We start from the raw sequence: 26,046 nt of genomic DNA, 5'->3' as shown, positions 1-26,046 counted from the left end.
ATTTGAAATAACTACATTTCTCATTATCACTTAACGCAAATAAGTCACCCACAATGGTGAAAAGTTTCACCATCCCCAATTTTAATAAGTCACCCACAATGGTGAAAAGTTTCACCATCCCCAATTTATATCAAGCAAAAAGCTCATGCCTGCTATAAAATCATTGAGCTTCCATATCTGTGGCGAATGGAAAGCTTTGATTGCGGCCCCCTCACTTTAGACACGATTCACCTAAAGATGCCATACATTTTCGCGAACAGCGGTACGCCTCGCGTCGCATGTGGCGCGTGGCACCACTTTCGCACGTGTTTGTAACAATGAATCATCTTTTGGATATGCTCGAAAATAAACCAAAAATAACGAGTTATACTCAGGCACGTTGATTTTTTTCGCAGAAATAATTTAATCTAAATATTTACAGATCATCACTTATTTCCAAAGCGTAAGCACCTTATCATCTATTAAGAACTTTTCTCGCGAACTATAATTTGGCTACATTCCCTACTAGCACGTGTGCGGTAACTATTACTCCAAATTATATGACTCTAGGATGGCTTATATTGCAAAATCATTAAAAGAATTTTGAATCTCTTTCGTATAGTTTCAGTTTCTGACTACGTCTACCACTAGAAATTACAGACTGAACCGAGCGGACGAGGGGCGGGAGCGAGCGCCCCCCAAAAACGCTAAGGACACGACTTTTATGCACTTTGAATCGAACTGCATCGTTGAATTGGGGTACCTAATGTTATCCTAGGGGTTGCACCGACACACACAGCACGAAGGAAACAGGAACCAATCCATGAAAATACCCTTGCAGTCGTTGTCCGGGTCGTAGGCGAGCAGCCGGTGCCATTTGTACTTCTGCTCGCAACCGCAATCACCCGAGCAACGTGACGTTTGAGTTTTCCTAAAATTTTACGATTTTGTTATAGCTGGGAGATAGAACGCAGAGTTCGTTGGCTATACTCACGAACAAACTTCTTGATGAATGGCTTGCTCGAAGTGTTGCGTGTTAACGATCGCCCGTACTTTCCCAGCTGAGTTGGAAGCCCAATAAGGTGTCACGATTTCGATCTTAGATTCGCATGCATCGACCCTGCGGTAGCGGGAGAAAAACGTCACTAGAAAACGTGATTAATAAAATAAGGGGAACATTATGCTTACCGCCCCGTGCTCTCGCCGCTGCTCTCAGACGAACTCTGCCTTCCATTGGCTCTGTTACCGCTCCCATTTCCGTTACTCCCACCATTTCCGCTGGTCGTTCCTCCTCCGTTCCCGCGGCTTTGGCTTTGTCTCTTGTTGCGTAGCCTCCCAAAGTAGGAATCACCCCTGCCGCTTGCAAACTCTTGCGGTCCGTCCGGCGAACCCGGTACACCATACAAATCCATCAGCTCTGGAAGTATCGTGAAGTGGTCATCGGTGGAACCCTGGAGATGGCGTTTCCGTTTATTGCCGCCCTGCGGTGGGGGAGAATACCGCGACGTCATCTCGAAGTCGCCATACATTCGCTTCATTAGCGCTTTGTTCTCATCGATGAACGTTTCGATTTTGTCTCTGTGTATGTGTGAAAACGTAAAAAACAATTAAGATAATTAAACAAACGCATTCGAACGGTATTGACATTTAAGGTTTCCGGGGCACCCGATAGCTGCGTGTAACTGGATGGAAATCATCTATCGGCGAATCTGTCGATCCAATTCGCTTGTGCATGCTTAGAGCTCGCCTGAGAATGGCCTTGCCTTCGCTTGCAAATGAGTCGCCGTGTGGCAGTCAACAAAACGGCCCCGAACTAACGCACAACTGAGTGCGCATCCGATCGGAGCGTTTGGATGGCCTTATTTCCAAATGCCGCATTTCTGCGTGTTACGAGAGCTGATGTTGCTGCTGCTGTGGATTCGCTGGTAGGGATTGTGGTAAACAATATTGCTTTGAACGAATACACAGAGGAATAATATTTGGATCAAAGGTTTGGTCAAAATTATTTCAACGCAGTTTGTTTGTGTTTATGATTGTAAATAAGAGCAAGTTTAGCAGAAATAAAATAAGTAAACAAAAACTTTTCAAGTTAAACGGTTTAATTGTGATTAAACATAATAATGTACTAAAAGCTACAAAATAATTAGGCAAGTAGTAGTTAGCAGTTATCACACCTCTCCTTCATTAGTCTAGGGCATTGATACGAGGGTCACTATTTATATTTCGGAAATTGGCAACACTGATGTCATGTGAGTCCATCTGACGGTTCCATCGTAAAGTTTGACATTTTTGACGATATACGTACTCAGAACATTTTGTCATACGGACGCTATTTGTTTATTTTATATTTAGTTGAAAGTTTGGTCTCGGAAAAAAAAATGGAACTGAATCGTGAACATTTTCGTGCGATGATTTTTTACGACTTTCGACGTGGATTATCACAACAAGAGTGCGTCAATCAACTTAATTTGACCTTTGGCGTTGAAGCTCCATCAAAAACCACTGTGTATCGCTGGTATAGTGAATTCAATCCTGGTCGTAGTTCGCTGTCCGACGAGTTTCGTGAAGGTCGTCCAAAATCGACTGTAGTGCCAGAAAACATCGATGCTGTGCACGAAATGATTAAGCAAGATCGTCATGCAACCTATTGTGAGATTGAGGCATCCCTAAGCATTAGTTCCACCAGCATATATGCGATTTTACATGAACACTTAGTTGTGCGAAAATTATGTTCACGTTGGATCCCACATAATTTGACAATCGCTCAAAAAAAGGCTCGTGTCGATTGGAATAAATGCTTTGAAAATTGGTTTAAGCGCATGCAAAAGTGTATCGATCATCGTGGCGAGTACTTTAAAAAACAATAAAAATATATTCGCAGCTTAACTATTTGTTTTTGTTCCTATTCCCGAAATATAAATAGTGACCCTCGTAAGACTAAAATAAATTCGTGGGACATATGATGAAGTCGCTAATTGTGGATAATGGAAATCCAACGTGCCCCACGATTTTATTTTAGTCTTATCAATGCCCTAGAATAATGAAGGAGAGGTGTGATAACTGCTAACTGCTACTTGCCTAATTATTTTCTAGCTTTTAGTACATTATTATGTTTAATCACAATTAAACCGTTTAACTTAAAAAGTTTTTTTTACTTATTTTATTTTCTAGTTTTTAGTACATTATCTGTTTCATTAGAATATTTCTCTACAATAAAACCATTGTACTGTATTCTACCAGTCAAATAATTTCATTTGATACCGATATTGAGTGGATTGCAGAAAATAAATAGTGTGTTCTCCAAGTCAAGTTCATTCGTTTGATACACATATCTCAATCAACCTTTTTTTGAGATGATATGGAATCAGCTATTTTGTAGCGGCGGCCAAATTGGTTTTTCAAGATAAGCAGTTTTAAAATAACAGCAGAGATAAAGGTGATTAAATAATAAATTCGGTCAGTTCCTATTGGTCAAATTTCTATTGATGTGGGACAACCCTACAGACATTCAAACATACATACAAACAGTTCAAGCTAAATAAAACCGTTTAGTAAAGTAATTTGCTATTTTGTGATTGTGTCCATCTTGGATTTGGGTTTTTCATGATCTACTGTGATCCACTATTCAAGCTCTTTCATTTGATACCCATATTAATCGGGTTTTGAGAAAATATGTAAGCCACCATTTGGTAGTGGCAGCCATTTTGGATTTGCATTTTTCATAAATAACTGTGTTCTACTATTCAAGCCCTTGCATTTGATACCCATATTAACGGGGCTTTGTCAGAGAAAAAGTTGAATAGAAACTATTAAAATTTATATGAAACATATATCCTGAATATCTGACTTCTTTTTTTTCCAAAACATTGAAAAAGGTTTATGGAAAAACAATAAGTTGTTTTTTAACTTGATTTGTTTGTATGAATTAAATGTAAAAAAAAATTGAAATAATTAGGCAATGATAGGGATAAAATTAATATTCTTATGGCAACAACTTTCTGTTGTAAAAGGTTATATGTCGAAGGTATATAAAAATGAATGTCTGTCTCTTAGAGGCTTAGTAAAATCGAAATAACATACCCATTTTAATCGTCAAAGTGTTTACTTTTTTTACTATATTCAATGTTTATGTTTCAAACAAAAAAAAATGCTGGATAAATTTCCTGTATAATGGTACATAACATCGTTATTGCGATATACGGCCATTCCATGCCAAACCGATATAGTGGTTCACAATTTTTTATGAAAATTGGTAGTTTTGTTCTTCATCGCCAAACATTAGACCCGTATTTTTATTTTTTTTTCAGTAGGATGACCGTTTTCATTTTAGGGTTGTCCGAAAAATCAACTATTTCCTCTTTTTTCCAAAAATAACTTTTTTTTTTAAATTCATGACTACTAAACCGAATGTTGTCTGTCTGTCTTTCTGTCTTTCGACATGAAAATTGGTATGTTGGTGTTTTTGGGGTCGGGGAAGGTTCTTATGATAGTTCGAGACCCCTCCCTGCTCTCTAAGGGGGGGCTGCCATTTAAATGAAACACAAATTTATGCATTATTCGAGAATTAATCAAGCAAACGCAACCAAATTTGGTATTTGGAGATTTTGGGGTGCAATAAATGTTTCTATGGTGGTTAGACACTCTTCCCCTTCTCTAAGGGGGCCTGCCATACAAATGAAACAGAAATTTCTGCATAACTCGAGAGCAAATGGAGCCAAATTTCTGCATAAATCGAAAACTAATCAAGAAAATGGAGTCAAATTTGGCATCTGAAGGTTTAAGGGGACAAGAAACGTTTTCATGGTGAGCAGACGCTCCTCCCCCTCTCGAAGGGGTGGGCTGCCATACAAATGAAACACAAATGTCTGCATAACTCGAAAACTAATCAAGAAAATGGAGCCAAATTTAGCATATGAAGGTTTTAGGGGACAAGAAACGAAAACATGAAAACACATATTTTAGTCAAACATATTCCAACCAAACATGACAATTGAAAATTTTCGGAAAATTCTGATGAAAATGGGAAAATTTGCGAAAATTCAATTCCCATATGTTCTACAATTTCATAGTGACAAGCGTTGTTAGTCCATTTTATGTTTGCGCTAAAGAAATTGATCTTTGTTCGAAAGTGAAAATTGATTTCAATGTGATAAAACTCACTCATATAGCTTCTTCTATCTATGCAAAAAAATGGATCGCCGAATGTGTTGATAAGAGCAAAACTCGAGGAATTGTCCGATTTTGGGCTGTCTTTATTCTATAATATTTTTTGTATCAAACATTTATGCATGTAACGGAGAACATGTTATTCGCAAGCGATTGAAAAATCTTGAACGAGAATTGTGTCTGAAAATAATCTGATAATATAATGATGAGTTTTGGTAGAAGTACCAGGAATTTTATAGAAAAAGGTAAATCCAACGGGGTCGATTAAGAAGATCAATCAATGAACAGTTCTGCGATTGGACCCATGAACTAGCGTATAGTAAGAAAACGTGAATGTTTGAAGGTATTGAAAACAAAAAACCAATTTTGGGCGAGACGAAATTTGCCGGGTCTGCTAGTGGATGATAAAAATATCCTTTGTTTTTTTAGTTCAAATTAAAAAAAAAACTTTCGAAATTCGTGTCTCTACACTAGAATACCCCCTTAACTTTTCTGTTTGCGTATGACCTTATTTTCTTCAACTCTTTATGTGTGAGTTACTCTACCTCTGTTACTAACGTTACGTTTAACGATTGCCCAATAACCCTCAGCCGGACGCATTTCTGAACTATTATGGTGGGCAAGGTTACCAAGGGTCTTCATAACCGTATTGGTTGCGCGTTCGCTTTCTATTCGATCGATCGTGAGTTCAAAACTCAGAGCCCTCAATTGACCATCCTTTTGTTGTTATACAATAACTACGTCCACGCAACAATCATCAGAGATGGAGATCGATCCACGGTCGAATTAAGATCGATTCATCCATACAACTGCTCTGCTCTGCATGAAACATCGGGCTGTTGTGCTATAAAAAACACAACAATGATCATTTCAACTGTCTCCGCTGTCCGGTCTGCTGAACAATGGAAGAACAGAAGGAATACTGATACGATTAAATGGCTACTGTGTAATGTATCATATGCAATAGTCTGAGAAAGTCTGAAAAAGGCTACTATGTAATGTACAATTTCTACACCCAAAACTAATTTTTAGCACATGTTTTAGCATCCCGATTTATTACATTAAATGAGCCTAAAATAACAGAAAAATGTTTTCTGTCAACGTTAGCTTGGGTGTAGATACGATAAAACATGTTACATGTACACGATTTAAAAATCCGGCTCTATTACAGCTGAAATGCTAATGAGTCTAAATAAATAAACAAACGGGATAAAAAAGGTTACCATATCTACAGAATAATCTGTATTTCTACAGACTTGAATTAAACTTGTTGAAACCAAGAATCTGTAGATTCTAGATGCTTAGAGTTTCATACAGAATTTACAGATTTTTTTAAATAACTTTCCTATAATAGTTATGGCTTGATGTTAATAATATTTTATAATATTATTCCAATATATTTTATTCTTATTGCTTTTGAATATGTTCGTATGTGAATAAACTTATTTCGACATTTATATGTAGCGTGATATCCTACATTCTGATGCCATCGTCTGAGTTATCGGTTAGCGTTACAATATATAAATAATACTGTTCATCTTTTCTTTGCTAACGCACAGAGAATGCAAATTTAAAAGTGCGCTCATACTGTCGCGGAAATGCATTTGCTTTGGAACTTCTCGAAAAATCTCGAAAAAATATCTAAACGAAATCGCGATTTTTAAGCCTGACCACATCAGGTATTTCAATGTATCACAGAAACATTTTTCGTCCCTAAAAACCTTCACTTGGCAAAGTTGGCTTCATTTGCTTTATTAGTTCTCGAGTTATGCAGAAGTTTATGTTTCATTGGTATGGCAGCCTTCTCCCCTTCGAGGGAGGGAGGAGTGTCTAACCACCATAGAAAAATCAAAACCTCCACATGCTAAATTTGGTTCCATTTGCTTGATCAGTTCTTGAGTTATGCAGAAATTTGCGTTTCATTTGTATGGCAGCCCCCTTAGAGAGGAGGGAAGAAGTATCGGACCACCATAGAAACATTCCCGTAAAACCTCCACATGCCAAATTTGGTTCCATTTGCTTAATTAGTTCTCGAGTTGATAAGCGTCGTATGGCAGCCACACTTTAGAGAGTGGAAAGAATTGTCGAACCACCATTGAATCATTTATTGTCCTCTAAAACCTCCATATGCCAAATTTGGTTCCACTTGCTTGATTAGTTCTCGAGTTCGGCAAGCCTTCACCGCCCCCACCCTCTTTCAGAGCGAATCTTTCAGAGTTTCGAACCGCCATTGAAACATTTTGTGCCCCTGAAACCTTTACATGCCAAATTTGGTTCAGTTTGATTGATTAGTTCTGGAGTTATGCAGAAACCCATGTTTCATTTGTATGGCAACCCCCCTTAGAAAGGGGGAGGAGTATCGAACTACCATAGAAAGGTTTCACGTATCCTGAAATTCCCACATGCCAAATTTGGCTCCATTCGCTTGATTAGTTCTCGAGCTATGCAGAAAGTTGTGTTTCATTTGTATTGCAAGCCTCCCCTCCTTAGAGAGGGGGAGAGGTATTGTATGAAAGGGCGGAAGTCGAATATCGAATATCGAAATTTAGTTAGTGAAATGGAGTTGGAAAAATAAGGTGTTAGAGCGAGACGATGATCGTGTTAGAGCAAAATGGCGCTGGTAAAAGAGCAGGTGCACAAACGGCAACGGAAACGGATACGCTTGAGCCCAACTCTTCACGCTCAACGTTCGGGTCTCAAAGATCGATGCGTTGAAGCACAACTCAACCCAAAAACGCCAACGTGCATACGCACTCACACAGACGCAAATACACGCGCCAATACGTTCATACCTCGGATTGTGAGCAGAAGTTAATCAACAGCGTCTAAAATCACAATCAAATGCGTTACCCCGATATTGAGCGCCACTCTATGAGCCTGACTCGTGCGAGCCAATGATGGTAAGTGCCAGAATGAGTATTTTAAATAACCACGAAGCGATAACATAGCGCTTTCCCGTACAATACAGGACACGTTTTGATGGCAGTACTGCTAGTCAACGATTTTCGTTGTGCAAGGGATCCCTATTTGATGCGACAATCAATCTGCTATCTGTATTGCACCGTATCCTTGGTTCCTGAACCAAGAACCTGAATATCTACCACTATACTACTTTATCAGAGGTGTGCTAGAGCAAGGAGTGATAGTGCTAGGATACGTGATCACAAAGTAGCAACCTTCGGATGAATTTTACTTCTGTTAGAAGACATTAAGAAGCACACTGTATTCGTTGTTTAGGAAAGATTGTTGTAATCCTAGCAATATTTTTGCTAATTTTCCATACTTTCCAGCGGTAATAAATTATCACTACACTTTTTCCTTCGATCAAACCGGGTGTGATTTATTTTTAATCTGTAATATTTTAAAACCAACAAATTTACAAACTATACTTACATAGGATAAGTATTTCCCGCCGTCGGACAGAACAGCTGATGATACTTCTTAACACAAGGAACACCTTTGATCACATCTCCTCGCACGTTGAGACCAAGCGCAACGGATAGTGCTGTCCACCAAATCTGGAAGTAGAAAGTTTTGAACAATGAGAATTCAATACAGACATCTAATGTGTTGCGTAATAATAGTAATAATATCGCAAACGTGTACACCGGACTCGATTATGACCAAAATGCCAATAATCGTTCCGGTCTGGTCTCTGACTCACTCATCCATCGATGGGTTACGGTTCGGTTATGCTTCTGCGTGATCCCCCCGTCGCGAAACCGCGCGAATCGGAAAGTCATCTCACGTAAACGCATTCGGCGTTATTGCCTATAGGAGTATAAATGAAGCAAAAATGCCGAAGATGATTATATTTAACCTGAACCAACAAGCGAGGCACAAGTGAGCCTGAACCCTCCGCGAAACGGTATGGTTTCTGGCCATAATAAGGGTACTTAATATTCCCGCCCGGTGTCGAGCGTTTGTGGCCGCCTGGATATGGTTGACAACTTGATTTATTTTATGTTTTCTTTTTAAGATTGGTAAAAAGCGTATGCTGTGTGTCAGGATTGGAACGAGTTTTCCTCCGATCCCACCGTACAAGCCGAGTACAAGAGTTCCATTTCGCAGTCAGCACAGGTATGGAATTATCGTTTGGTGTATCGGATTGGAGCACAACACCCGGGGACAGAGACGGTCGGGTTGCTGTCCTTGTGGACCCAGAGCGCAATCGATCGAAACGTAAATTAATTTACATTTTAATAACACACAAACACCAGCCGTCTATCCGAGTTATCTGGGGCCGATCGGGCACTGGGCACCGAGAGGCGGCCAATATGATTTTTCGCCACCTCTTGCGGTTTGCTATATGGATACCGATGGGTGTGGCCTTTAGAGCTACTTTAGGCCCGCGAAGGAATAACACCGATCGTTGTTTGCACTTGATCTCTGTGCATTCGAATATAAACGCCGTATTTCTCGACGCATAAACAGGGCGGAAGCAAGTCGTAAATTGTCTGATTGAATGGATTGCTCGAATTGGTGGCATTATTGAGCCTGGCGCTGAATTTACTGATTGTTTTAGCAGCCACAAATTGTACGTCGAAAATTGTCGGCTATTCCTTCTGGTAAAGTTCAAGCATAAAATTATTTTGTAGGGTAGGGCGGGGCTAGTTGGTCATTTTTGAATAAATTTGGTTATAACTTTGTAGTACGAAGTTTTGCGTTAGAATGTGATGTACCACAATGAAGCTTACCTTTTACCCTTTCAATGAAAAATAACCAGAGAATCAATTATTTGAAATTTTCCTTTTATTCAACGTCTTTGTATTTCAGAATATATTGACCAACTAATCCTCCACACGGGGTTAATTGGTCAATAATAGGCATGTTATTTTTGAGCAAATAATAAGCGTTTTTCCATTAGAAGTTTCCTTCATTATAAATAAATTATTTAAATCAACACAAAAACAATTAACTAATATCATGTAGCAAGTAATAAAACAAAATAATGAAAATTTCAAATTATCATCGTTGAAAATAACTCAGACAATCTTCTCTAGCGATTTCGTCTCTCTTCCACTTTGTGACGAACCTGAGATGCCAGGTTTGAAGACATGTCTTCATTTTGAAGACATTTGATTTTGTGAAGACATTTTGAATACATTATGAAATATGTGAAGAAATTTCAGTATGATAGCATACGTGTATTTTTAAAAGATGTTATTTCTATGAAATTCTAACTTTTGGCCGAAAAAATATCGTCAAAAAAGTAGGGCTTTAGTCTCAGCGAACGAAGCGGTCCGAATACATATTCTGTCTAAAAGACATTAGATTATTTGCGCTCGAAAATTCGAATGATTTTGACATTGAATTTCTATTATTTTGGCCCTACTATACAATATATCAACCTAGATCTTTCAAACGACCTCTTCACAAATCCAAGGTCTTCCGGTTACATTTCTGTTCTACAATTAGTTTCATGGATATGGTTTGAGTTACAACCGAAATTTCAAAGCTAAAATAAACAAATAGAGTTATCACAGTTCCGTTTTTGTGCGAAGAACATTCCTCCGAAATTATGATGAAGACATTTTCTCGTACCAAGACTTTTGGAAAAAAATCACCTGGCATCCCTGCGACGCACAACCGCTTGCATTCTTGCTTGCATTTGTTTTGATGACATTTTTACCGTTCGCCCCAAAGTATATAGAAATAGCCTCCAGGTATGCTACATTACTCAATGCATTATTGTGAGTTCTGATATACAATGTGAGCGCTTATTATATTTAATGACAATTTAACAACAAAAAATATAAATATGACAATTATATTGCAAGTGGTTTGTGTGGTGGTTGTCTCGTTTCAAATACACTGGGTTTAGCAGTAATACATATGCCTTCTATATTTGTTTATAGCTCGCGTAATGAAACACAGCATACCTGAAAATTTTATATGCGTTGCTCTCAAACTCTCTATTAAAAAGAATATTCATGAAAATTCAACAAAAATAATTTTAAAAGCGATTTCCATTAACACTTAAAGCTGATACGTACAATAAAGCTTTGTTTTACGTTTGAGCCGTTTTTTTTATGGTTATTAACCAGTTTAAGAACTCATTTTATAATGCGCAAACCGTGAATGATTTTTGGCGAAATCAGAACCATGTCCGTATTTTTTAAATTTGCTTTTTTTTTGTATCAGAAATTCGCTATTTTTCATCCATAGATCGCTAATTTTTTGGACGCTCAGATTCCAAGATTGGGAGCCCACATTTGTCCACTCGGTGTGCGAGAAGTCAAACTTCATTGTTCTCATTTCAGTTTGGTAGATTCCAAGATATCATCACTGACCAACTTACCCATATGACCAACTAGCCCCACCCGACCCAACTTTCTAAATTTGTTTCTAAGGCCTCTCACGACATATTTTGTGTTTTAGAGAAGAAATTTATCCAGCAATTTTTTGCTTGCTACACGAAAACAAAATATAGTAAAAAAGTTAAACAATTTGACGATTGCAATAGATATGTTTCTTCGATTGCACTAACCACTCACTTTCCTCCCCGACGCAACGAGCAATTTTGTGGCCTACATATGGGCGTAAGCTCTCATTGCGATGCGTGTTTTGAATTATGCTCCATTTACCGATAATAAGCATTAATCAGTTGGCAGAATCAATGGAGGGATGATCTCGTAATATGGTTTTACTCTATTATCCACAAACTTCAGTCGATTCGGGCTCATTCACATCTTTATCGTGTCTGTCTTGCTACTAACAATTTATGTAATTGTTGATCATGATGTCATAATATGGAGCATGTTGGTTGGTTATGTAACTAGCAATGAATGAATTTAACTGGCTGCTGATTTAAAAGTTCGAAATGGTATACTCACGCATATCAGATTATAATAGCTTGAGTAGTCGCGATATATTCAATATTATGTTCCCCATATATATCTTCCTTAAAAGCTCGCTTCACTTCCTCGAACGCACTTGCCCATTCTCCTTTTCCTTACCTATACATAAGCAGAACTTAGCACCCAATAAGATCAGTTCACTACAGCAGCTACACGAAAGTCCCAAGAGAGCATTAATTGCCATAGGATACTTAATATACAACACCTGGCTATAAAGTTACCACATCCCTCTACAAACAATGTTCCGGACAACGTGGTAATGAAGGAAATAATGCTATGTTTATCTATATAGCTGACCCGGCAAACTTCGTCCCGCCCAAAATTTGTTTTTTTGTTATCAATACTTTGAAACATTCATGTTCTCACAATATGAGCAAGTTCATGGGTCCAATCGCAGAACTGTTCGTGTCCCCTAAAACTTTCGCATGACAAATTTGGCTACATTTGCTTGTTTAGTTTTCGAATTATGCAAAAATTTGTCTTTCATCTGTATGGCAGCCCCCCGCCCCACTAAGAGAGGGGGTGGAGTGTCTAACCATCATAGAAACATTTATTGCCTAACCCTAAAACCTCCATATGCCAGATTTCGTTTCATTTACTTGATTAATTCTCGAGTAATGCAGAAATTTTTGTTTCATTTGTATGGCAACCCCTTCTTATAGAGGAGGGTGGAGAGTCTAACCACCATAGAAACTTTTATCGCACCCTAAAACCTCCTCGTGCCGAATTTCGTTTCATTTGCTTGATTAATTCCCGAGTAATGCAGAAATTTAATTTGTATGGCAGCCGCCCTTTAGAGAGGGGGAGAGGTCTCAAACTATCACGAAAACCTTCCCCGGCCCCTAAAACCCCTACATACCAATTTTCATGTTAATCGGTTCAGTAGTTTCGGAATCCATAAAAATCAGACAGACAGACAGACAGAAATCCATTTTTATACATATAGATATATTTCTGTAGTCATAGATTGATTTGACTTAGGCTTATATTTATGTAGATCTTAACTATTTAGGCTTGTGTTTAAAAATGAAAAATAATGACTCCATCTTCTGATAATTGAATAAACGGAAGAAAGGGGTGGTAATGCCGGGCTTCCATTTGATGTATCAAAAGAGAAAAAATACAGATTTTGAACATTGAAAAAACTCAATTCAGATATAATTACTACACACAATCATAGTCCTATGTCAAAACCCCGTCCGTGCCCATAGGCTCAGACCCATCAACTTTTAAATGATATTTTTTTGCGAATTAGCGTACTTTTTTCGATGATCGACTCTACTCTCAGTAGATTCGCATCGACTAGGATTTACTTCGGCATTCGCCATCAACAGAAACTGAATTGACTAGAAAATGGATTGACGAGCGTTGAAAGCGAGGATGACTGATGAATTATTCTAGTCAATACTTATTCTAACTGACGTGACTAATGAATACAAATATATGTTTTCATTCAACTGACTTCAATCCACACATTTCCCCTTGACACTAATCTCTTACCCGCGTACACAATTTTATTTTACGTCCATATAAAGTGAAACGAAAACTTGATTTCTGATGCAAAGAAGTAGTTGCACCATTAATGGACGGTTTATTGTCTATCCGTGAACTCAAACCAACGAACTTAGACAGTTATTAGGTATGCTATGAGGGTCCTCGCGTTAGTATTAGTAAATAGCGTGCAAAATATCCTGCAGTTTGAGCACAATATTGCACGCTATTCTATACATGACAGTAATTTTCGTGTACGATACCAATCAATCTAGCTCAGCTGTAGTATGTGTCAAAACACGTTGAACTCAAACATCGATACATGATCCCCAGAAAATGGATTACTAAAAAGAGTTACCAAATTGTTGGTAATGTAAACATTGATAAAATGTACATTGTTAGTTCGACAAGCTCCAGAGCGGAGGCTCTGGTCGGATGGTGCACCGTTTCACCCGGGACAACGTGCCAATGGACGCTTGAACTTACGAAGTTCACAGCGGAAACACTTTTGGGAAATAGTTTGCTTGGTTACACAAAGAAAAAGCACGAAGCGACAAGAATAGAACATAAAAACACACGGGGTCTTTCATTCACGTTTGACACAAATCTCAACTCTTCATTGTTAAATATGGTGCAGAAAAAAAAAAGACGGGTAATGTCGGGGACATAAGCGGAGTGACGTAGGACTATACAAAGGAGACAACTTTTGTTAAATATGTATTTTAAATATATTGTTTTATTTTCTTCTCCTACGTGAATACCTACCTATCTACCTGAAAAATGGATTAGTTTACTGTTTTCTCTTTATGAATATGTTGATGGTTCTGAAAAGAACCTTTGGTGTTGTGTTTTTGTTATCACTCGATATTCCCATCTTGTTCGATTAAACCTTCCTGTTTAGCTATTGCGTTTGCCACTCGCCACAGCTTTCACAGTTGGAAAATTTCTTCCCATCCAGCTTGTGACATATTGTTCAGTGAATTAAATTTAATGCGACGTGCCGGAGAAACACTTTGCCACTCACTGAAACTAATTGTTGCCTTGATGAGCGCCGAACCGAAGCTGCTCTGTTCTTGATGCGGGTTTTCTGATTGTCGTGAGCAGCTTTGCAAGCCAACTCGAGCACTCCGACGGCCGAAACTCTATAATCGCTGTTAGGTATACTGGTGCTCCGGCGCCAATCCGTTCGGCCTAGTTACCCTTGCGGAGCAATCAGTGAATGCGACCAACAAGGAACTGGAAACCTGCACGGTTCGAGTGAGACTTTGCCTTTCCCTTAACTTGTCCTCCTTTGTTACGTCCACGATGCCGATGCCGTACAACCACACGGGTTTACGGTTTGAAAGAAAATAAAATATTTTTTTGGGGTCCGCGTGTTTTATACTCTAGCGGTACACACTCACAGGATAGAGACAAATCGGCAGACTTAGCCAGAGGGGTGAGTCCAACGAGACGAACGAATGAGCGTTAAAAGGGAGCGATGGCAAAAAAAATACATTAATTACGATTTGTTCGCTCGTTGGATTCACATGCAGGCTAAAAAGTGTCCTTTTCAGGATCACAAAATTATCTTCAATCTAAAGAGTTTATTGTTTTGTTATCTCTCGATATCCCATCTTGTTCGGCTAAACCTTTCTGTTTAGCGATTGCATTTGCTACTCGCCACAGCTTTCACAGTTGGAAAATTTCTTCCCATCCAGCTTGTGACATATTTTACAGTAAATTACATTCAATGGCACGTCGCATTATCACCACTCAGTATCGGATTGGAGGTAATTTTAACCTGTAATTGAACATTTGCGATGACAGTGGTACAGTGTCGACTTTCAATGTGGGGTCATAAAGTCTGCTTCATTTAATATTGGAACAAATTCTTTTGCTCATTGTGGCGCTCCTAGTGGACGGATTTGGAAACTTTTTTCACCCACGTGTCGGGAAATTCATTACCTTTCACCATGTATTTATGTCATAACACCAAACGATAGCATTTTGTAAACAACCGCCATGGAAGCCGAACGGAGAGATAAAATTGTGCACAGTTTTCTTGAAAATCCATTGTTGTCGCCATCTAAGCTAGCTAAACAGCTTAAAATGCCCAGAAATACCGTATGGCGTGTTATCAAGCAGTACAAGGAAACATTGACGACGGCTCGGAAGCCGCATTCGAAGAGTCGGAGTGGAACTGTCGACCGGAAACTGCGTGGGAAAGTCATCAAGGCCGTCAAGAGGAATCCCAATCTTTCAGACCGCGATTTGGCCAATAAGTTCCAGGCCGCTCACAGTACGGTGCGACGAATTCGTCTCCGGGAAGGAATAAGGTCATTCCGAGTCAGCAAACAGCCAAATCGGACGCTGAAGCAGAACAATGTGACCAGAATCCGTGCTCGAAAGCTGTACGACCAAGTGCTGACCAAGTTCGACGGATGTATTCTGATGGACGATGAGACCTACGTGAAGGCGGACTTTGGGCAAATCCCAGGTCAAAAATTTTATTTGGCGACGGCTCGGGGGGATGTACCTGCAAAATTTAAGTTCGTGTTTGCGGATAGAGAAATACTGGGCAATCACGAAGCGGAGGCTTAAGGCAAAGCGAAAACTTGTTAGGAACATGACTCAAATGAAGAACTGGTGGAATCAAATCGCCAAAACGGTGGACGAAAAGGGTGTGCGCCGCCTAATGTGCCGTATTACGGGAAAAGTACGAGAATTTCTTCGAAACAGCAATGAATAATTTTTTAAATTTTTTTTATGAAAGAGTAAAGAATATGCTACATTTGTATGAAAAACAAATTATGAATTCGTTAATAAATGACTGAACTACACGCAATTGTTTGTGTTCCAATATTAAATGAAGCAGACTTTAATTTGGACCCCGAACTCTATGTTTACAAAAATGTCCAACTAAATATGTCGCATTACAGGTCCGTCCAATTAGCTAAATGTCGAGATAAGTGTAAATTACTGTACTTTCAATCTAGAAGCAATTTAAGAATTGGTGAAAATCAATAAGCTCAGAACAACTGCCAAATTCACATACTCATCATATCCTGGCAAACAAATTATGAAAAAATCAATTTGTGTTTTATTATTATTTTGGATAATGTTTTAGAAAGCATTGAACTGTATTTCCTAAACTCTTGTTTGGAAGGTTTAATGGCCCTGAAAAGCGCCTTGTTTTATGGAATGGTTCCAATTTAGAAAACTTAGTACTCGTGGTTTTGAAAAAAACCATTTCGAACGCCCTCGATGCCGCCTTGTTCTGGATTTGCCACCAAAGCAGTTTGTATAAAGAACAAACTTTTTTTCATCTGCTACCTGATGCCGTTTTGCGATTGCGTTTGCCACTCGCCACTCGCTGCAACTGCCTGTTGTCTTGATGTCCACCGAACCGAATGTGTTCTGTTCCGAATGTGGGTTTTCTTATCGTTGCGAGCAGCTTTGCCGGCTAACTCGATCACTTCGGCGGCCGAAACTATATAACGCCGGCTAGGTGGACTGGTGCACTGGTACTAACACGCTCGGCCTGGTTACCCTTGCGGGGAACTCCAGATCAACACGGTTCGAGCGGGATTTTGCCTTTCCCTTCACTTTTCATCCTTTACCATGTCCAGACATGGCTGCTTGGGTTGGTTTGTTGATGTGTTGTGATGCGAACCGATGTGGTGTACGGTTTGAATGAGAATGATCGTTACGGCAGCGGAGCGGGGATTTTTAAGCTGACTGGCTGGCTCGAGAATTACGCATGTGTGAGACTGCGACCAATGTTTCGTTCATTTTTTTCTTTTTTCTTTCCAATCGTGCTTCATTCTATTCACTGCTGCTCTGCTTGCCCGTTTTGGTCGGTACGATTTGAGGAGCACAAAATGGACCAATCAAAAATGGGCACATAGTGCATTTTGACAATGCTTGATATTTCACAATTATTCAATTATTTATCCCAAGAAAAATTAAATGTTATTCGTTATGATAGATGCGTAGATATATTCCCTATCAATTGATGCAAAAACCTTTGCGATCTATTGAGAAATGCTCGAGTTATAAGCGTTCCAAATCTTGCATTTTTTCCTACTTGTTCAGTGCCTAGATTTCCATTTCACCCCCTATATCTTCCGGTTAGACGTAGTCCTACGTCAAAACATGTTCCAACACGTTTCAAAGTGTCTTGTTTTGCTTCTATTTTGGTTTTAATTTGAGATGTACTGTTTCACGGATGCAAAAATACTCTCTTCTTCTCGCTGAGAGAATCACAAAAGGTGCAGGGAATGAATTTGCGATGCAATGTTTCTCTTCTCTTCAGGGACTGGACATACATATTTTCTGTAAATATTACCAACTGTATGTTAAATGAATGTCTGATGCAATACATATCCCCGACAACGATTGGTACATTTTACTAGGGGGTATCGTTAACTTTGACGATTGTCATTACTGGCAACCGCAAAGAAAATGTAAACATAACATTATTAACCCAATTGCCGTGCTGATAGATGAGTTGAGCGGAACTACTTTCCTATATTGATTTCTCCACAGAAGAAGGACGAATTAACCCAGATTCAGGAAAGGTGAGTGACTTTAAAATCAATTCAATTTATGTTCTTTAATCAACTTTGATACATATTGGACAGCCAAACAATGATCCGTGCTGCTGGGGGAGAATGCGAAGATATTACTTCAATAATGAGGAATCTGGCGATTTCGAGGCCCAAGAACGAGCCCCGCTGAGTCCTAATTCCACCGCTATGCTGTCGGTTTAGGTCAAGGGTAACTTCATAAAAGATTTGCTGACGATTGTAATTGGTGGTTCGATCAATTGGATGTTTTCGGACGAAGATTCCGTTTCCACCGACGCTGTGCTCCAACTCAATGTTGCAAGGGGACATAGAGCTGACTTCAATTAATGCCGCCTGGGTTTCGTCAGCTTCGTGGTATTTCCCGAATTTGGTTGGCTGATAAGTATTTACACGCTGGTCCTGGGAGAGAGTAATGGTGAGAATTGGCTATCGTAGCTGTTTGTAGTAATCATAGTGTATTCCTAATTTGTAGCCGCGGACCAGAACTCAATCGATGCAGAATCAGATGTCGTGCGCTGCACTAGCCGTGACACAAGTTAATATGCAATGTAATTTTGTTAATATCGCATTTTAGATAGTTCAATAAATCACTAAAACTACAATAACAATACATGCATAAAGGTTGGGTTAGCATAACATGTTTAAAGTATATGTTAAACCAACGTTGGACCGACGGCTTATACTGAGTTATACTGGCCGGTTTGACATTTATTCACCAATGTTATCGCGTTATCCGCGATGACGGTAGTACGGTGTCGACGCCTGGTGACGACAATTAGGGGCCAGAATTTAGGTCCCGGATTAGAATAGAGACACGACAGTTTTCAAATGTTAAAATTTAAATGAAGTAATTAAATACTATATTTGAATATTCAAATATAGTATTTAAATACTTGAAACACGTATTCCCGACTCTTATTTAAACATTTGAATATCCATTTTCGACATTTTTACTAAAACTTTTCTTTATAATATAAAGTTTTCTTCAAAAACAATTTCCGTACGAAATTTTTTAACCACCTGCAAAGAAAAGTGTTTTTCGTTAAATAGAATACTAATTCTAATTCATAATTTTAATCTTCAAAAGGTGTTCATTCCGCTTGAAAATCAATTACTATCTTTGATGCTCCCCTAAACTAGTAAACGAAGCTCAATATATATATATATATATATATATATATATATATATATATATATATATATATATATATATATATATATATATATATATATATATATATATATATATATATATATACGCCAATATGTACGAATAATTCGTATTGCAAAAATTGACTAAACAATGGTAATATTTACCAAAAAAAATTCGCCATATATATATATATATATATATATATATATATATATATATATATATATATATATATATATATATATATATATATATATATATATATATATATATATATATATATATATATATATATATATATATATATATATATATATATATCAATATTTCGTAAGAGTGTGCATACGTGATACATGAGAGAGAAATGAATTCATTTTGAGAGGAGTCACTTCAAAATACAATGAAGTCTATTTGACGGGGAAGAATGAAATGAGATCATCGAGTCGTGGAGGGAGATAGCGATTGAACGCCCGACTGACTATTGAGTCATGTTGACGGAGAAACTGCGTGAAGAAACCAAAAGTCATTTCCAATTGAATTTCTTCATAGTCCGATGACTATCCTCAGTTGAATATGACTATGACGTGTCCTGGTAGTAACTGCTGGAAACGTTTTCAAGTGTCTTATTAGAGAGAATGGAATATACGTAAGCGTGAGTATATAAAAGAGAGAGAGAATGTTTCATCAGTTTTTGTTCGGTTTCCTAAAAACTATGAAGTTCGGTCTGTACGAGAAGCGTGTGACAATTGTCGCGTTACTTAAGTGCGGGGAAACGGCAAAACAGATATACGAGCTGCTCAAATCGTTTTGCATAAATGAACAATTCGTGTGCCGTACTCTACAACAGTACAAAGAAACAGTTGATGTGGGAGATAGACCTATAAAGGAGCGTCCGAGGTCGGTACAGTTACACAATGTTATCTATATTGTTCATGAGCATGTTCTATAATATTATAATTCTATAATTCTATAGTTCTGTAATTCTATAATACTATAATTTTATAATTCTATAATTCTATCATTCTTTAATCTATAATCTATTAATTCTTTACCGCCGTCGCGATTGGAGTCTGATAAAGGGCCTGATCACTAACATCACTTCACGGTGAAAACGGAATGAAATGCATACAAATCGCGTACAATTCTTTTCGTTTTCACCGTGAAGTGGCGTTCGTGATCAGGCCCAAAGAGTAGGCACGATAAATAACGTAGGCGAAGACGGGGTAAGACCGTCCGGCGGGGTAAAACGGACCACTTCTAGTTTTATAAGAAATTCTCGGTATTTTGGCAAATATGCTACGCAAGAAGCATTAATAGCATACTTTTGTCATTTCGAGACACTTGAGCGCACGAAATATCAAAATTATAAACAAAACAAAGTTTTCGTCTATTGAGGTTGCAAGCGATCTAATTTTCAAGATAACCGAAATAGTGTATTCCGTTAGTTTCCAGTATCCCAGTCTTTCAGTAGATTGTTCCGGTTCTGCCTGCATACATGTAAAGTGTAAAATAATGCAAAAGGCTCTGGGGGGAAGACGGACCATTTTCGACGGGGTAAAAGCACATATCGAATCGGAACCAGAAACATCTATTTCGGGGTCATTAAGACTTTACTTGAAGAGATTTTGTGAGATTTTAGATTTTAGATTTATCACGAATTTTTTGAAAAGTCAGCAAATGGAAGCCTTTTGCGAAGTTTGTGTGTAGTCTATGAATAACCCTAAACATTTAGTACCTTAGACAACACTGTTCCTGTTTTTTTGTACTAGACTAAATTGATTGAAAAAAGTATCGCTCCATCTACCCTGCGGGTGGCCCTTCTTATCCCGCCAGCAAAATAAGAAGTGTTTTTTTACCATTTCAAAAATCAATGAAAAAACGCCAAAAAAGTTATACAATCAACAGTTACACATTTTTTGATAGTAGATTATTCTATAATCAATGATATGTAGCACAAATAGGGGAAATCCTAAAGGACGTTTAACTGAAAATTGGTGTTCTTAGTTTTCCAAGAATAATTTTCTGCCACTATAATTGAATTTGATAAAAAGTAGGCACGATAAGTAATAAAATATATTGCTGGTTCGATTATTTCAAAAGAATTTTATTGGTTATCTTGTCAGGTTTCCCAAGAATGATTTTTCGCTGTCGTGATAGGAGTACGATAAATAATGGAGTATATCACCGGTCTGATAAGTTTTGAAGAAATTTTTCGGATTATCTTGTTAGGTTTCCCAAGCATAATTTTCTGTTGTCGCGATTGAAGTTCGATAAAAAAATACACGCAATGAATGATAGATGAATGTGAGCTTTTCGGAATTTCGTTTCGTCGAGTGGTCGATAGTTCTCGTTTACAAAATCACATCACTTACCTCAGTGAATTCAGAGTTTTACCTCTCCCCACTAATAATTATGGAACTGTCAGTGGGGAGAAAATGTTTCACTGACTTATGTTAAGAGGTTCCTGGTCGATAGCTATAGCCATCTTCCGGATAAAATTAATTCATGTTTCCCAACTTTATATCAACTTCACCTTTCTTCATAAAACGATTTTTTTTTGTGCGTAATCTTCGGAAAACACCAAAAAAGTTATTGTTTGTTCTTAGCTTTAAAAAAACAACATTAAGCTCAATTTCCCCATGTTGATATTCTAGGCATAACTAATTAAGCTTGATTGATTCAAGTGAGGGAAACTTTTCAAATTTCATTAGACAATAATTTACTGCTTATAAAAAACCGCTGTATTGCTAAACTGAAATGCTTGAAGCTTCTGGTAGACAAATATAGTGGAAAACTTTGAATGCATATTTCTCAGTTGCTGATTCTGGAACATGGGACAACTATGCGTAGAACGGCAGTACAGTGTATTCACGTTCAAGTATCAGTCGATAGCAAATCTGCGACAATCTCCCATGAAGCAAAAACACTTTCATCATGACGAGATTCATTAATCAACAATCTTGTCAGACACAAATGAGGAAATCTAGTCTAAATACCACAGACAGATTAACCACCTCAGCTATCGCATTGCAACATCAAGGCCTCGATAGTTTGATATAATAAAGATTATCTCAACCATGGAAACGATAGTGCTCTTCTCAGTAAATTTATCCGCACCCGCGCATTTCTGATACTTTTCGAAAAATTCTATGGAACGCCTTTGCCACGCATTTTCACACAGTCAATAAGACACATCATCGAAGCCGACAAGCAAACGAGGATATTCAGCATCGGTACATTACCGGTGGAATTTCTGTTCGAATTAAGAATTTATTGAAATTCTCGGCAAATGATTTCATCGATATCACGCCCATCGATAAGTCTCGAAATGCGATTGGCATCGGCTAAACTTTTTCGCGAAGTTCAGCCAGACATTGGCCAGCGTAACATTTAGTGCTGTCAGCTCGATGAATTGAGTCATCGTATTATCAAGAAGTCTGGACACTGTTCTGCTTGTTGTGCATCTTGTGCTCGACCAGTTGTTATGCATGATTCAAGTTTAGGTTTGGTATACTAAAATAAACTCAACCACCGTTTACAATTCGGGGCACAAATATCACGAAAAAATTAATATGAAATGATTGAAAAATTCTCTTTAAAAAACTCTCAACAGATAAATAAGAATGAAGAAAAAAAAGTCTACTGATTAACCTAACCGCCAGATCTCCCGCCAACCGGTTTGATTATTCAGTTGAATGGCAAGGTACAAGGTACCACGCGGTGAAATTCCGGCAGATCAGTTCCAAACATCGACTCGAAATCAACCGGCGGTTGTGATGAATATTCTTGCCGATGGCGGGAAAATTTGCATATGAAATTGGCGTCCTCCCGACTGTCACACGCGACAGAAAAATAGAGTGAGTCAAACTGAACTGAAACTTATGATGAGAAGATGAATGATTGATAATTTATGATCGGAGGGCTGTTGGTCGCCACTCAACATCGCTGGCCCAGTTTCGTGCGGAAAATGACGGCTGGCTGCTGGCAAGGGGGCAGCTTTGATGGTTATTAATTGAAGCTCGTTATTCAGCTGCCGAGCTGACCTTTTGCGATATCTCTGGCGAATCCTTCGTGAGTACGATAAGACATTGGTCGTGCGCTCGGCAAGGTGCCATTATATGAAGATGTTGAATAATTGCTTGAATCGATGTTGACAGTCACGTCCATGGAAAAATGTAATTAATTTTTTCATGCTTTGCATTTGGTTTCCCTTCTTTAGTCCTTTGTCTCATGTTGAATTGATTCATTATTAATTTATTTTCTTTTTTTACTTCGAATTCTGTATGACGAAACTCATCATTATCTTCGATTTTTATGCATCAGATCAATCAGATCAATATTTTCTTACAGTGCAGGTTCTTCGTTAAGAGGTTACTCTAGTCTAGAAATTTAAAAAAATCAACTTTTTCCCCCCATATTCCTGGAGTTTGGACATCAAGAATATTGTCTAGAAAGGAATTTACGAAATTATTTACCGAGTAACCATTTGAGTGATGCGGTATCTAATCTAGGAGAGGAGATCTTTATACATCTCTATATTCGATGAACCAATAAGTACACCCATACCTCGCTTTACGGCCTAGATACGTTCCTGGGCCGCTAAGAAAAAATCCGTATAACGAATCAATTATTCCAATACAAATTCATACAAACTCTATCGGATCGGTTCCAAGCTTGTTCAACGAAAAGCCGTATAAAGAGGGGCCGTATAGCGAGGTATAGGTGTAATCATTTCTATAATATTTCACTCAAAGTTGTGAGAACCCTATTTTTGAAAATAAATGCAAATTGCCGCCATTTTCTATACAAACATCTTTTTGGCTCGCCAGAGGTTCATACCATAGCGGCATCTTCTCTGAATATTTTCATCTGTTGGATTTTCTCTTGATTCGGATAAGAGCTGGAATCGTGTACGCCATGGCACTATTTTTTCGGAACGTCTTCACTTCACTTTTTATGTAACCTTTTAATATTCAATATTTTTGTTTCGTTTAAATATGTTAGTATTCTTAATAGATTAATAATCAAGTAATAAAGTAATGGATAATAAAAATATTATTTGTTATATTTATCAGAGCTCGAAGCGTCCAAAAATTGTACATCTACTCTAGAATACCCACTTAAGCAAAACTCATAGTATCCGGTTAACTCATTAGAAAATTTAATGACTCTTCACAAAACGATATTTTGGAACTGTTTTTTCACGAAACGTACAAAAATAGTTGACTCTCTGATTCTTAGTACGGATTCATAAGCAAACAGTTCAACAGTTCAACAGCAATCATGTCCAAGTGTTCTCCAAATGTTTCTGTAGTTTCGAATGAAAATTCAATATATATAATTTACAGCGAATAAACTCTACAGTACTCTACTGATACATAAGCTACAATCACAGTTGATTTGGGTACAGTAAGAATTTAGACAACTTCGATTGCAATAAGCATAGATTTTCACGTTGCGCGAGCGAATGTTTCAAACATTACTCCCCTTGCTTGGATTTTATATCAAGAACCGAAGAGCAAACATCAAAATCAAAATACTGGATGGACTCAACTATATAACAGTAGGGTGCCAATGAATGTATGGAAAAAATCCACCCTAAAATTTCAAAAAGTTACCCCGTAAAAATGTTCACCACCTCGAAAAAACACTCTATGCAAAACATCAGCTCAATCGGACTTAAGGGAGAGTGGCGCAAAGCGGTCAAAATTTGAGTTTTTTGAATTTCGAAAAATCACCCAGGGGGGGAGGAAAGGAAATTGAGGTTTTAAAAAAAAATATATGCCAAATGTCTTAAAATTGCATGACACGTCGAGATTTAGTGTTATCTAAAAAAATTGTTTTGTCACAAATCGATTTTTCAGGCGGAAAACCACCAAATGCCAAAAAAAATTTTTTTTGACAAAAAAAAAAAATTCGAGATAACTGTAAATCTCGACGTGTCATGCAATTTTAAGACATTTGGCATCAATTTTTTTTTAGAAACCCCGATTTACGGTGATTTTTCGGTTTTCAAAACACCATTAATGAAGTCCGAATGAGCTAATATTTTGCATAGGGTATATTATCGTGCAAATCAACATTTCCTAGCAAGTTCCGAATGAAAAATCGAGATAACTACTTTTATTGGCACCCAAAACCATACTTAGTGTTTCGTACTCCGAAAAAAACCAAGTCCCAGAATGGCGATTTTTGACAAAAAAAAATCGAGATGACACTAGATCTCGACGTTTTATGCAATTTTAAGACATTTGGCCTCAAACAATTTTTTTTCGAAAACCCCAATATATTTGGGTGATTTTTCGATTTTCAAAAAACTGAAAGTTTTACCGCTCTGCGCCACTATCCCTTAAGGGGGACCCCTGTCTGGAACGTCGGAAAATAATGAATTTTCGCGGATTTTTTTCGGATGTTACGAATAAAGTGAAGAGTTCGTGTATTTTGGTTATTGTTCAAGGTATATTTGAAGATGTATTTTCCAATTTTTGAGTGCACAAATAATGGTTATGACGTTGTTGACAGCTGGACGCGTAGATGCTGTCTGAAAAACGGTACCTTGCTGGTGGTATCGGTTCTAAAGCAACGGAGTGTCGTAGAACAAATTCCAATAAATATTCTGAAACTTTGGGACAATACCTAAAGCGTTACATACGGGTTTTTGAAAATTTGGAAAATTGCCAAAACGACGGTCATTTTTGTTAAAAGTTATATATTTTTCATTAAAAATCTCTAAATAGCGATTTTTAAAAAATCTAAAAAATGAGATATCAAAAAACGGCTTAGATAATTCATTTTTGCTGATAAAAAAATTCAGATAAATCAGTCG

General features: G+C 37.8%; 1 protein-coding gene and 1 long non-coding RNA gene across 4 annotated transcripts in view; one reads left to right on the top strand and one right to left on the bottom strand.

Annotated features, from left to right (window-relative positions):
- Positions 1 to 375: 375 nt before the first annotated feature.
- Positions 376 to 26,046, bottom strand: part of LOC129776987 (protein spaetzle 3) — an 83,360-nt gene continuing 57,689 nt past the window's right edge. For all 3 annotated transcript variants that reach the window (XM_055782995.1, XM_055782996.1, XM_055782993.1), the window contains exons 4-7: positions 8,539 to 8,663; positions 1,168 to 1,557; positions 974 to 1,099; positions 376 to 910 (exon numbers count right to left, since the gene is read on the bottom strand). In XM_055782995.1, coding sequence (XP_055638970.1) covers positions 754 to 910; positions 974 to 1,099; positions 1,168 to 1,557; positions 8,539 to 8,663 — 798 coding nt within the window. In that variant the 3' untranslated portion in view covers positions 376 to 753. The remainder of the gene's footprint in view (positions 911 to 973; positions 1,100 to 1,167; positions 1,558 to 8,538; positions 8,664 to 26,046) is intronic.
- LOC129776988 (uncharacterized) lies at positions 17,763 to 18,666 on the top strand. The gene is made up of 3 exons (XR_008743184.1): positions 17,763 to 18,058; positions 18,122 to 18,482; positions 18,540 to 18,666. It is a non-coding gene; the product is annotated as an uncharacterized LOC129776988 (long non-coding RNA).

Source organism: Toxorhynchites rutilus, chromosome 3, assembly GCF_029784135.1.
Source record: "Toxorhynchites rutilus septentrionalis strain SRP chromosome 3, ASM2978413v1, whole genome shotgun sequence".
In the NCBI taxonomy this organism is placed as follows: Eukaryota; Metazoa; Arthropoda; class Insecta; order Diptera; family Culicidae; genus Toxorhynchites; species Toxorhynchites rutilus.
This window is presented reverse-complemented; position numbering and strand designations above follow the sequence as displayed.